This window comes from Semicossyphus pulcher, unplaced genomic scaffold (genome assembly GCF_022749685.1).
Source record: "Semicossyphus pulcher isolate SPU_LCO1_2020_fin unplaced genomic scaffold, fSemPul1.0.p SCAF_19, whole genome shotgun sequence".
NCBI classification, from domain to species: Eukaryota; Metazoa; Chordata; class Actinopteri; order Labriformes; family Labridae; genus Semicossyphus; species Semicossyphus pulcher.
The window spans coordinates 54,287-66,929 of record NW_027211692.1 but is presented as its reverse complement, the minus strand read 5'-3'; the positions used below and the strand labels follow the sequence as shown (position 1 = coordinate 66,929).

Here is a 12,643-nt window from a genome sequence, read left to right as displayed (position 1 = left end):
CAAAATATTATTGAAATTATTCCGTTAACGTTTCAGATTTATTACAGGATTGTCTAGAGTCAATCTGAGGTTATTTTTCAGCAGAGAAGATCGCCATTATCACGCAGACCCCTCACCCCCGGGGGTCTGCATTGCGCATGCGCGTGGTTCTGCAGCAGTCCGTGTGTGTAGGCACGTGTGTGCGTTCGTGTGTGTGTGTTTGTGTGTGCAGCCACAGACCGAGCTCCGCTCACTAATCTGACGGATCGGTTTATCCCGACTGTTCGCGCGCTCGGTGTTGATTAGCCCGGATTTGTTTAGCCCGGCAGCATGTCGTCCACCCCGCAGCAGCCGAACCCGGAGCCGAAAGAGGAGCCGAACCCGGAGCCAAACCCGGAGCCTAAAGAGCAGGTGAAGGAGGAGGTGAAGCCGGAGCAGAAAGAGATTAAAAATGAAGAGACGAAAGAGGAGAAAAAGGAGGAAAAGAAGGAAGAAAAGAAGGAGGAGAAGAAGGAGGAGACGAAAGAATCCTGGAAGGATTTTATTTACAACCCGAGGACCGGAGAGTTCATGGGCCGGACTGCCAGCAGCTGGGGTGAGACAAAACCAGATCCGTCAGTGTCTCTGTCTATCTTATTTTCTCAATGTCTACCTACCTGTCTGTCTGTCGGTCTTACTGTCTGTCTGTCTGTCTGTCTGATCATGGGGAGGCCTCACAGTCCGGGTCCGGGTCCGGCTCGGTCCGGCTCTAAACGAACTGAGCTTCTGGACGTCTCTCCTGCTGCTGGGAGCTTTACGGCGGACAGAACCGAGCCGAACCGAGCAGAAACGATACCAGATGAGGTGTGTGTGTGTGTGTGTGTGTGTGTGTGTGCGTGTGCGCGCGCGCGCGCGCGCGTGTGTGTGTGTACGAGTGTGTGCGCGCGCGCGTGTGTTTGTGTGTGAGTGTGTGTGTGGGTGATGGGGATGATGGCTGTGATTGTCAGAAAGGGTTCATGGGTTTCATTTATGTTTGTACTTATTATTACATCTGAATTATACTGCAGGTTTCTGTCTGTTACCATCAGTACAGTATATCACAGTATATTAAAGTATATCACAGTATATTAAAGTACATTAAAGTACATTACAGTATATTAAAGTACATTAAAGTACATCACAGTACATTAAAGTACATCACAGTATATTAAAGTACATTAAAGTACATCACAGTATATTAAAGTACATTAAAGTAAATCACAGTACATCACAGTAAATTAAAGTACATCACAGTATTTAAAGTAAATCACAGTACATTAAAGTACATTACAGTATATTACAGTACATTAAAGTACATCACAGTATATTAAAGTACATTAAAGTACATCACAGTATATTAAAGTACATCGCAGTACATTAAAGTAAATCACAGTATTTAAAGTAAATCACATTACATTAAAGTACATCACAGTATATTAAAGTACATTGCAGTATATTACAGTACATTAAAGTACATCACAGTATATTAAAGTACATTAAAGTAAATCACAGTATTTAAAGTACATCACAGTAAATTAAAGTACATTACAGTACATTACAGTACATCACAGTATATTAAAGTACATTACAGTATATTAAAGTACATCACAGTATATTAAAGTACATTACAGTACATTAAAGTACATCACAGTATATTACAGTATATTACAGTACATTAAAGTACATCACAGTATATTAAAGTACATTGCAGTATATTACAGTACATTAAAGTACATCACAGTATATTAAAGTACATCAGTATATTAAAGTACATCACAGTATATTACAGTACATCACAGTATTTAAAGTACATTACAGTATTTAAAGTACATTACAGTACATCACAGTATTTAAAGTACATCACAGTATATTAAAGTACATTACAGTACATCACAGTATATCAAAGTGCATCACAGTATATTAAAGTACATCACAGTATAAAGTGCATCACAGTATATTAAAGTGCATCACAGTATATCAAAGTGCATCACAGTATATTAAAGTACATCACAGTATATTAAAGTACATTAAAGTACATCACAGTATATCAAAGTGCATCACAGTATTTAAAGTACATCACAGTATATTAAAGTATATCACAGTATATTAAAGTACATCACAGTATATTAAAGTATATCACAGTATTTAAAGTACATCACAGTATATTAAAGTATATCACAGTACATTAAAGTACATCACAGTATTTAAAGTACATCACAGTATATTAAAGTATATCACAGTATATTAAAGTACATCACAGTATTTAAAGTACATCACAGTATATTAAAGTATATCACAGTACATTAAAGTACATCACAGTACATTAAAGTGCATCACAGTATTTCAAGTGCATCACAGTACATTAAAGTGCATCACAGTATTTAAAGTACATCACAGTATTTCAAGTGCATCACAGTATATTAAAGTACATCACAGTATTTAAAGTACATCACAGTATATTAAAGTATATCACAGTATATTAAAGTACATCACAGTATTTAAAGTACATCACAGTATATTAAAGTATATCACAGTATATTAAAGTACATCACAGTATTTAAAGTGCATCACAGTATATTAAAGTACATCACAATACATTAAAGTGCATCACAGTATATTAAAGTACATCACAGTACATTAAAGTGCATCACAGTATTTAAAGTATATCACAGTATATTAAAGTACATCACAGTATTTAAAGTGCATCACAGTATATTAAAGTACATCACAATACATTAAAGTGCATCACAGTATATTAAAGTACATCACAGTACATTAAAGTGCATCACAGTATTTAAAGTGCATCACAGTATATTAAAGTACATCACAGTATTTAAAGTACATCACAGTATATTAAAGTACATCACAGTACATTAAAGTACATCACAGTATTTAAAGTGCATCACAGTATATTAAAGTACATCACAGTACATTAAAGTGCATCACAGTATATTAAAGTACATCACAGTACATTAAAGTGCATCACAGTATTTAAAGTACATCTTACAATGTTTCAGTTTCATGTACGATCGAGACAGGAGGGGGCGGAGTCAGTGAGAGCCAACAAACAGCTTCAGGTGTGATCGGACACTGGTGCTGACAGGCAGAGTGTAGGGCGTTTTTTTTGTTGTTGTTTTATTTTTTTAATTTTTTTAAATGATAATCATCATCAGCAACATCAACAAGATCAGTCATCATCATCATCATGAAAATCCTTCTCAGCATAAACTATATCCTCGATGTCATCATCATCAATAGCATCAATGTCATTAAGGTCACAGGTGTTCATAAAGAGCTGGGTCTTTAGCTTCTTCTTAAAGGTGAAAGGGACTCTGCGGAACGAATGGAGTTTGGTAACTCGTTCCACCACCGGGGGGCGACAGAGGAGAATATTCAAGTTAGAGACTTAGGGCCCTGTTGTGATGGGAGTACCAGGCGCCTTTGATTGGCAGAGCGTAGTGGGCGAGACGGAGTGTAGACCTGGTTGAGCGTTCAGGTAGGCAGGAGACGTTTTTGTTGCTGTTTTGTATGCAAGCAAAATCACATCACAGTATATTAAAGTATATCACAGTACACTGAAGTACTCCTGTCGGGTACGAGGGTAAATTGAATGTTGCTGATGTCGTTCAGTCTGATGCATAAAAACATTAAGGGCCCTATTTAGACGATGGAAAGCGCACAGTCTAAAGCGCATGGAGCTAAGTGATTTAGGGCGTGTCTGACACACTTTTGCTCGTTACACTGTGCACAATCTGGGCACAAACCGAGATATAAGGCGCAATGAGGTTGGCTTAAGTCCCTGGATTATTCATAGGCGTGTTTTCGGCATAAGAGTGTCAGCTCTCATTCCCTTTAAGAGTCCGGTGTGCCTGCAGGCAGGCGTGTTGCTATTTACACGGCGGATTTCAGTCCTTCTTTTCATATAAACCGGGCTCAGACCAGCTTATTTAGCTTATTTCTTTCCACTGTGTCCTTGAACACGCAGAACACACACAGGTCACTGTATGATTCATGTCGAATCACGGATTGATGTTAAAGACACTGAAGCGATCCCACTGCCCAACAGAAGCGTAAATGAAGAGAGACGTACATTTACGCTGTGTACATTTACGCACGAGGCGCAGCATTAATTATCTTAATCTCCAGACGGACAGGATCTGATCTTTATTAAAGTTCTGTGTGCTGACCATCAAAGACAGGTCGGCTTTAAATGTTTATTTACTTATTGTTGCTGCTGGATCACATGGCTGTGTTATCTCCTGCGTGTGTAATTGACTCAGGACAATCTTTTAATATCTGTGGGCACGATTATCAGTGCCACAGGTAGTGATGTTTGAGTATGGTAATAAATTGACCTCTTAGTTGCTTGGGTACATTCATACCTGAAGTGTTTCTCGTGCCTGTAGTGAGCCGTATTCCATTAGCACCTTTCCAGTGTGGTCCAGGGCCCGTATTCATAAAGCTTCCTAGTACAAAGAGTTGCTCCCAGTGAAGAAATTCTAAGAAAATTCTGAGAATCGTGATGTTTTCTAAGAATTTCCCTTAAAGTTAAGACTAGATCCTGGTAAAGATCAAAGTTAGTCAGAAAGCATCTCAGCCCCTAAGAGAGCTGCTGAGGTGAGAAACTGTGAGGAGTAGTGAGGAGGACTTTTAAGAGGCGTAAGAGTTTCTTAAGCAGAGAAGAAAATGGCGGAAAGACGGAGAGATAGGAGAAAAGTTCTCCAAACACTGAATAACAGTCAGCCAATGAAACAACAGCCTACAGAGTGGATCGTGCAGGGATCACGTTTGTGGTAGATCTCATTAGAGATGCGACGCAACAACGCGATATTGCCAGAAATGAAAGTGATCACAACATTCAAATATTTGGCAACTGGAAAAATGCAAAGTGCAGCAGTGATGACTTTGGTCTGTTGCAACCGTCAATCAGCAGAGTGATCACAATTAAAGGGAATAGGCATGAGCCATTTTCCCTCGTTAATATCAGTTAGATCAAGTAGTAAAATTAGCAGCATTGTAAATAAAAGTGATCAAGTAAATATAACTGCATGTGAAGATGAGCATGTGTTTCAAACATTCTGTAGGCTTTATACTTTAAAGTGTGACTTACAATTTATTCAACAGAGATGTTCAGTACATTAAATAGTGTTCATGATGACACAATGGCTGAGTAAATTCTGTGATTAGGCCGATAGATGTCACTGTCCTTCTCTGCCCAGCATCACTGAAAGAGCTTTTTTTTGGATCAGCCAATCACAGCTTCTGAAAGAATGTGTCATACCTAGCAGCGGGGTTAACCACGCCTCCTCACTAAGATCAAAGTTTCTGTTCCTCTCTTGCTCAGAGTTGCTCTGAGAGTGTTCCTCAATCACTCCTAGGCTAGGACTCCTTGCTAGAAGTTTTTAAGCAAAGTTAGGATCTCTCTGAGAGTATTCTGAGAATGTTTGTGAATACGGGCCCTGGTGTCATAGCCTTTTTTATTTAATGTTTAAGACATATTAAACTTTATGTGGGTGGGGGGTACTGTGGAAATATGGGGTACCGGGGCCGTTTCTAATAGCCATGAGGTCTCTGTATGACCAAAGTGAGAGCATCCTCAGCACAAAGTCAAATACGTTCCAGGTGCGTGTTGGTGTCCACCAAGGTTGTCCCTTGTCACGATCCTGTTTGTGATTTTTATGGATCTCAAGGCACAGCCGGGGGGAGGAGGGCCCTCCTGAAGGCACTGGGAGTTTGCAGCGTAGTGTGAAGCTGTTGGGATGAGAGTCTGCACCTCTGAGTCTGAGGCCAATTGGTGTTTGTCTTCTCTGACGTGTTGAAATAATTTTTTGTTGAATTGTCTCCCTCAGGCCTCATCCTTCTCTTCTACCTTGTCTTCTATGGGTTTCTGGCGGGAATGTTTTGTCTCACCATGTGGGTCATGTTACAGACTTTGGATGAAAACGTTCCCTGCCGTCAGGACAGAGTAGCCCATCCAGGTGAGTTCATTCCCACAGTTCGTCATGTTTACTTCCTGTTTACATCATAACAATCTCAGCCACGTCAGTTAGAAGGACAAATGTATTTTTCCTGTAATAAAATTAATTCGTTTTTATTTATTTCTTAGACATACGTCATTAATAGACAATTCATCACATTAGGTTGTGATCACACTGAGGACACCTGCTGGACTGGTGTGACACATGTCAGCTAATAAAATGTATAATTCAGTGGAATCAGACAAAGGAGGATAAAGCGTGTTGATTTCTATTTTCCATTTGATTGTTTGGAGAGCAGGTTTGGTGATTCGTCCTCACGCAGCTGAAATTTCCTTCAACCGCAGTGACCCGACAAACTACAACGACTACATCCAACAACTGCACGAGCTGCTGCAGCGTGAGTACAAACACAATATAAAAAAAAAAGTATTTGATAGGAAAGATTTCTTGACTGAGAGATGAGATATGGGACACGCACAGACCACAGGTTAAGCTTCTGTGAGGCTGGCTTATTCAGCTGAAGGAGACGTACGGAAAGCAGAGCACCATCAGGGTTGAAACAGTCATTTGGCCACTCTTGAGGCCCCTCTTCACGTGTTCTATCACCTTCATCAGAGAGATTCATGTCACTCTTAGATCTCTTGACCCTCTTCACCAGATGTAGCTCCTCTCCAGGAGAAGATGAGGTCACCTAAAGTAACACACCTCAACCGACTATAATGTTGTGACCCTAAAATATTCAAAATGTTAATCAATACTAATTATATTAATTATTGATATTCATCATTTAATCCAATGCAACATATGGCATTAATTATTACATAATTATAACATAATTAATTATTATTATTGTAGGAGCCATGTTTTATTTATAAACATTATACCACATTGTGCCACTAGGCGGCAGTATTTCCTTTGTGTACTGACCTGAACCGGATGTTGGCGGGGGTCAGGTAGGTTACTTTAGGTTAATCAGTGTTGCACAGGTGAGGCTGATTATAGGGAGAAGCAAACAGTTTTCGACTGTGCTTGAGAATTTTTTCGGTTTATTTTTAATATGACAAACGATACGTATGTGGCTTCATCAAGAAATTAAAGGAAGATTATTATTTCAAACACAAGGAAGTTTTCGTTGGTTTATTGCCTTGCCCGAGTACAGGCAGTATAGCTCATAAAGCCCGCCTCCTCCATGTTAACAGATGGGACATGAGTCAAACTATAAAATCAAAATACACGCCCGATAAATTTTTCTCAAACATGGTTTCTGTCATTATAGTTAGTTCTTATCATGCTGATTTATGTCCACGTGTTCATTTTTCTGACAAGTTTACTTTTAATTAGTTATTTGATGCTTATTGTCAGGGTTAGGGTTAAGGGATTGTTATTGTCAGCTCTGCTGACAAATTCAGCTCCTGCAGCCAATCAGTTCCGGATGAGCAGAGCGGAGGACGATCCGCGAGTGGAAATGTGACAAAAACAATCACTACAGTCATTGAAGTTTCCATACCTGTGAACGTTAACCTCAGACCAACACAAGAAGCTGTTCTGCTGTTAAACACGCCGGCGTGCGGGATCCTTGCTGTTGTTTCGGTAAGTTAAGTGTGTGTTTGGGTTAGCGGAAGTGGCTACCGCCGCTTCACTCACTGATCTCTACTGCGCAGACTCTGGCTCCATATGACTTCACCATCGCCTATCACAGGGGCTATTTTAGCATCAATTACGTACAATGGGAGCAGATGGAGACGCGTTGTCCATCTTTATATACAGTCATTGATTCTGACCAACAACAAGGACTTTAAATAACTTTATTATTCTGACCAACAAAAGCTTAGGTTGAGCAGTATGCTCTTTAGTAGACACATTTTTAGTTCCCTCTTTCTTTTTGACTAGCTGGTAGTGTTAATTGTTAATTGTTAATTACTCCGGTTCCGTAGGTGTCTTAAGTTTGCTGGCTAACAGCATCCAGTGAGTAGTTTGGCGCTGAACCACGAGGAGGATAGAGACCCGACACCAGAGCACCTTTTGTTTGTGAGCCTTGAGTTTTGACTAGGACTTGAAGCCTACTATCTCCAGCTTGTTTTCTTTTGGACCAACCACACAAAAAAACTTGAACAAGAAATGTTGACTGACAATTATTCTGACCAACAAACACTTTAAATAACTTTATTATTCTGACTTAGATAACAATAACTTTATTTATTCTCAACAACAACAAACAACAAGTATGATGATCAGTAATTGATTAGCTGCTTGTGTGATGTCAGACAATACAAACTCAGTTGTTTCTTTAACATCCAACAAAACTTAAATTATCAGCATGAACACCTGAATAGGTGAATTACACCTGTGAACGTGTGAATCACCCCTGTGGATATGTATGTGACTCATACCTCTAATAATGTGAATCATACTTGTGAACATGTGAATCACACCTGTGAATGTTTGAGTCACCCTGTTGATATAGATGAGAATGATACCTTTTAAAATGTGAATTCTTTTGTTGGGCATTGCGGCCTTCAAATTAAAGGTCTGGTGGACAAGATGGTATTGAGATCACATTAGTTATTGTTGTTGTTTTTCTCTCTGCAGGTTATAACGACAGTATCCAGGAGCGTAATGATCTGTGCCTGGTGGGTGAATACACCGAGCAGGACGATGAGCCCATAAAGAAAGTTTGTCAGTTTAAACGCAGTACGCTGCGTCAGTGCTCTGGTCTCCCGGACACCAGCTTCGGATATGCTGAGGGGAAACCATGCATCATAATCAAGATGAACCGGGTCAGTGAAACACCTGATTTAGTCTCTCAGGAAGTTATAAGATCAAAAATTAGTTCAGCTTCAGTCTTAGTATTTGTTCAAATAAAACCTCATTCTGAGTCTAACCCTAAAAGTATAATTCAAAGTAATGGTCCTGTAAATACAACCAGAAATGCTTTAAAATAACTATGCTGTACTTTATCACATCTCATTTATTCTTTATTTTAAATGTCAAAAACACTTAAGAAGACCTGTGCACACCTGAATTGTGACAGGTGTGTCGGAGTGAGGTGCAGTCACAGTAGGTGAAGAAACTCCTGCATCTTCATCAGGTTGTGAAACGTCGATGATATAAAATAAATATTAATAGCAACAAACGAGACAGTGTGTGGGAGTTTCTTCAATTGTTTCAAAAATGACAAAAACAAAAACACCTGCGCAGCAACATGTGAGTTAAAAATGTTAAAACTCCTTTCAGAATAAAAGCTTTAAGGTTCCTAAAAACAATAATTACAATCTAATAGGCTTGAGGTAAAAAGGTGGGGTGTGAAGTCCTGTTCTGTATTCCCAACTTTACTGTCCTCCTTCTCTATGTCTTCCGTTATGATGTCACTTTGAGAGAATTACAGAGATTTGTCTGTTTGTTTTCAGGTCATCGGACTGAAACCACAAGGAGACCCCTACATCAACTGTACGGCCAAGGTAACACACACACACACACACGCAAACACACACACACACACACAACATAAATAAAATAAACAACTTGGAAAAGATTTAAACTTTTTTTGTTGTGCAGATTTCAAGTGTTTATCTTTGTTTTAGATTTTGTCCTTTGATGATTTACAATCAACGCAAACATTTCTAATGTGAAAGAATGTTTTTTTAATTTGTCAGCTCATCATTTTAAATAAAGTTCTCTCTCTCTCTCTGCTAGAGAGACAGTCCCTTACAGATGCAGTACTTCCCATCAGAAGGTCGTCTGGATAAAATGTTTTTCCCATACTACGGCAAGAAAGCTCATGTGGGTCTTTGTAGCTATAAATATTATTAACATTCTTATTATTATTAAGATTATTGTTTAATTGTTAGTTTATTTAATATAATAGAATTCACCAGACATCTTTTATTCATATCTTATATATTCATGTCGAGTTTCAAAAGTCCAAATGAAAGACAACAAAAAATAGAAAAATAAATGGACATTGAAACAACCCCTCTGTCTCTCTCTCCGTCTGTCTGTCTCTCTCTCTTTCTCTCTCTCTATCTGTCTACCCCCTCCCGTGTCCGTCTGTCTCTCTCTCCCTTTCTATCTGTCTGCCCCCCCCGTGTCTGTCTGTCTCTCTCTCTCTTTCGGTCTGTCTGCCGCCCCCCCCGTGTTTGTCTGTCTCTCTCTCTCTTTTTATCTGTCTGCCCCCCCCCCCTTGTCTGTCTGTCTCTCTCTTTCTGTCTGTCCTTCTCTCTCTCTGTCTGTCTGTCTCTCTCTCTCTCTTTCTGTCTGCCCCCCCCCCCCCCGTGTCTGTCTGTCTCTCTCTTTCTGTCTGTCCTTCTCTCTCTCTGTCTGTCTGTCTGCCCCCCCATGTCTGTCTGTCTGTCTCTCTCTTAATTTCAATTTGAATTCAATTGAATTATGCTTTATTGGCATGAAAGTCAAGACAATATTGCCAAATCATCAACAATCTATCACACACAACAACTAACAACAATATACAAAAATAAGATATTAATAATATTACATGATTCTCTGTCTCTCTCCCTCATCCCCCTCTGCCTCTCTTACAGCCTGACTACGTGCAGCCGGTGGTCGCTGTGCAGTTGTTATTAACAAAAGAAGACTACAACGTCGAGCAGACGGTCGAGTGTAAAGTCGAAGGTTCAGACCTGCGTAATAACGATGACAGGGACAAGTTTCTGGGTCGTGTTATTTTCCGGATTAAAGTGTCGGAATAACTGGACTTTCAGGTTGCCATGAATACCACTTACAGGAAATGATTCACAGTTCCAAACACTTTGTAGTCCAGACCTGATCTAATCCTGTCTGAATCTGGTTCTTCCTTTTTAGACTCTTATGTGGAAACTAGATCTGGACCACTGAGTTCAGAACTCTTTGGACCTCACCCTGGTTCAGACCTCATACTGATCCTGGTTTAAACCTGATCTGGTTCAGAAGTGATCCTGGTTCAGACCTGATCCTGGTTCTGACCTGGTTAACTTAGATGTTTCACTCAGTGGTCCAGGTGTGCTCCTCAGTAGACCAAACAGAAACCAGAGTGACTCCAGTTCAGCATGTTCAGACAGCAGATCAGGTCTGTTGTGGAAGCATGTGAGCCTAAAGCACAATGATGTGTTGTTTTAAATGTATGTTGTGACGTAATTAAACCATGAGATCCCAGCAGGCGGTAACGGAGCAGCTCAGCAGAACCTCTAATTAAACTCTGAATTACATTTTCTTTGATTATTGTCAGACTACAGTTGACATCTGGCTGCTCAGTCATCAGATTACTCCCTTCCTCCTTCACAGCATTCAGAATCAGAATCCTACACTGAGGACTGGATTATTGAAAAATGTGACCTGATCTTGAACATTTTCTGGATCAGAACAAACAGATATAGACAAGTTGAAGAAGCATTCTGTTTAAACCATGTACTGTTTATATAATGTTTGGTTTTTTTGGTGTAAATAAATAAATGTCTATAGGTCCATATAAAGAACAGTTCCGTGTAAAAACAATGGTTGGGCAGAAATCCAATTACTGACTGCTTTTTGTAATTTAACTGAATCTAACAGTTTATGCAAACAGCAGCAAAAAAGACTTTTCATTGTCAGTATACACTTTTTAGAGACATTAAAAATATAACACTGTGAAGCATGCTGCCTCTGTTCTCTACCTGCTGGGACCCCCCACACAGCTCCAACATCACCACCCTTGTACCTGTCTGTCGGTCATTGATCAGCACTGCTCCTTTCAAGAAGTATCTTCCTGTTGATGGTTTGTTGTTCAGTATCATGCCAGCAGAAATGTGTGATTCAGTTTTTCAGAGTAAAACTTTCTTTATATTCCTCAAGAATTAAATGAATCCTAACTGTACAAGTACAATTTTGTAAAATATGAAATTGAGTGTGATTTTAATGAATCAGCGATTTTATTGAACATGTGACATCATCAGCAGAGAATCAAAAGTATTTATTAAATTGTCTAAATCACGATATCTTTGTGTTGTTTAATTAGTTGTTCCTAAATGAAAGCAATTCCTTTGGAAAAGACTAACCCTAACCCTAAGCCAGACGTATGGTTTTGTAGCATAAATAAGTTTTTATTGAAAGTAATACTTAATAGTTTGCAATAAGAAAGGGAAAATTTGTTAAGAAAGGGGCACCACCTCCGCTACAGAGGAAATTAAATCAAAATTTCGTGATAATCTTATTTTCTGTGTTGAAAGTTCTTATGGTAAAGAAAAGTTATTTATTAAGAAAAAAAGGAAAATTGTAACAGTAACCAAAAAGGTGAGGCAAAATGAGCAACTGAAAGGGTTCCTTTTACAACAAAAGGACTCTAAACTAGAGTCGAAGACGAAGGTAAATGGACTGCACTTAAATAACGTTTTCTAGTCTTTGCGACCACTCAAAGCTGCTTTTACACTACATGACACATTCACCCATTCACACACACATTGGCACACTGTTGGCTGAGGCTGCTACATAAAGTGCCCAACTGTCAATCAGTTGTCACATTCATACCCGTTGGCTATGCCACAGGGAGCAACTTAGGGTTCAGTGTCTTGCTCAAGGACACTTCGACATGTAGACTGAGGGAGCTGGGTATCGAACCTCCGACCTTCTGATTGAAAGACAACCAACTCAACTACTGAGCCACAGCTGCCCAGGGGAAACAAATAAATAAAAATAAACTT

The 12,643-nt window shown here is 39.3% G+C and overlaps 1 protein-coding gene across 1 annotated transcript; it reads left to right on the top strand.

The window, feature by feature from the left end:
- The first annotated feature begins 170 nt into the window (after nt 1-170).
- On the top strand, nt 171-11,939 carry LOC138596710 (sodium/potassium-transporting ATPase subunit beta-3-like). Its single transcript, XM_069668016.1, has 7 exons — nt 171-574; nt 5,847-5,975; nt 6,274-6,372; nt 8,565-8,752; nt 9,383-9,433; nt 9,669-9,755; nt 10,514-11,939. Exons 1-7 carry the CDS (start codon nt 310-312, stop codon nt 10,679-10,681), a joined length of 987 nt encoding a protein of 328 aa, XP_069524117.1. The 5' UTR covers nt 171-309; the 3' UTR covers nt 10,682-11,939.
- Nucleotides 11,940-12,643: the final 704 nt, after the last annotated feature.

Bases quoted from the DNA above. Each gene is read 5' to 3' on its own strand.
- LOC138596710 (XM_069668016.1), top strand. From the start codon at position 310: ATGTCGTCCACCCCGCAGCAGCCGAACCCGGAGCCGAAAGAGGAGCCG. The intron at 6,373-8,564 runs GTGAGTACAAAC...TTCTCTCTGCAG, and splicing joins ACTGCACGAGCTGCTGCAGC to GTTATAACGACAGTATCCAG. The intron at 8,753-9,382 runs GTCAGTGAAACA...GTTTGTTTTCAG, and splicing joins TCATAATCAAGATGAACCGG to GTCATCGGACTGAAACCACA.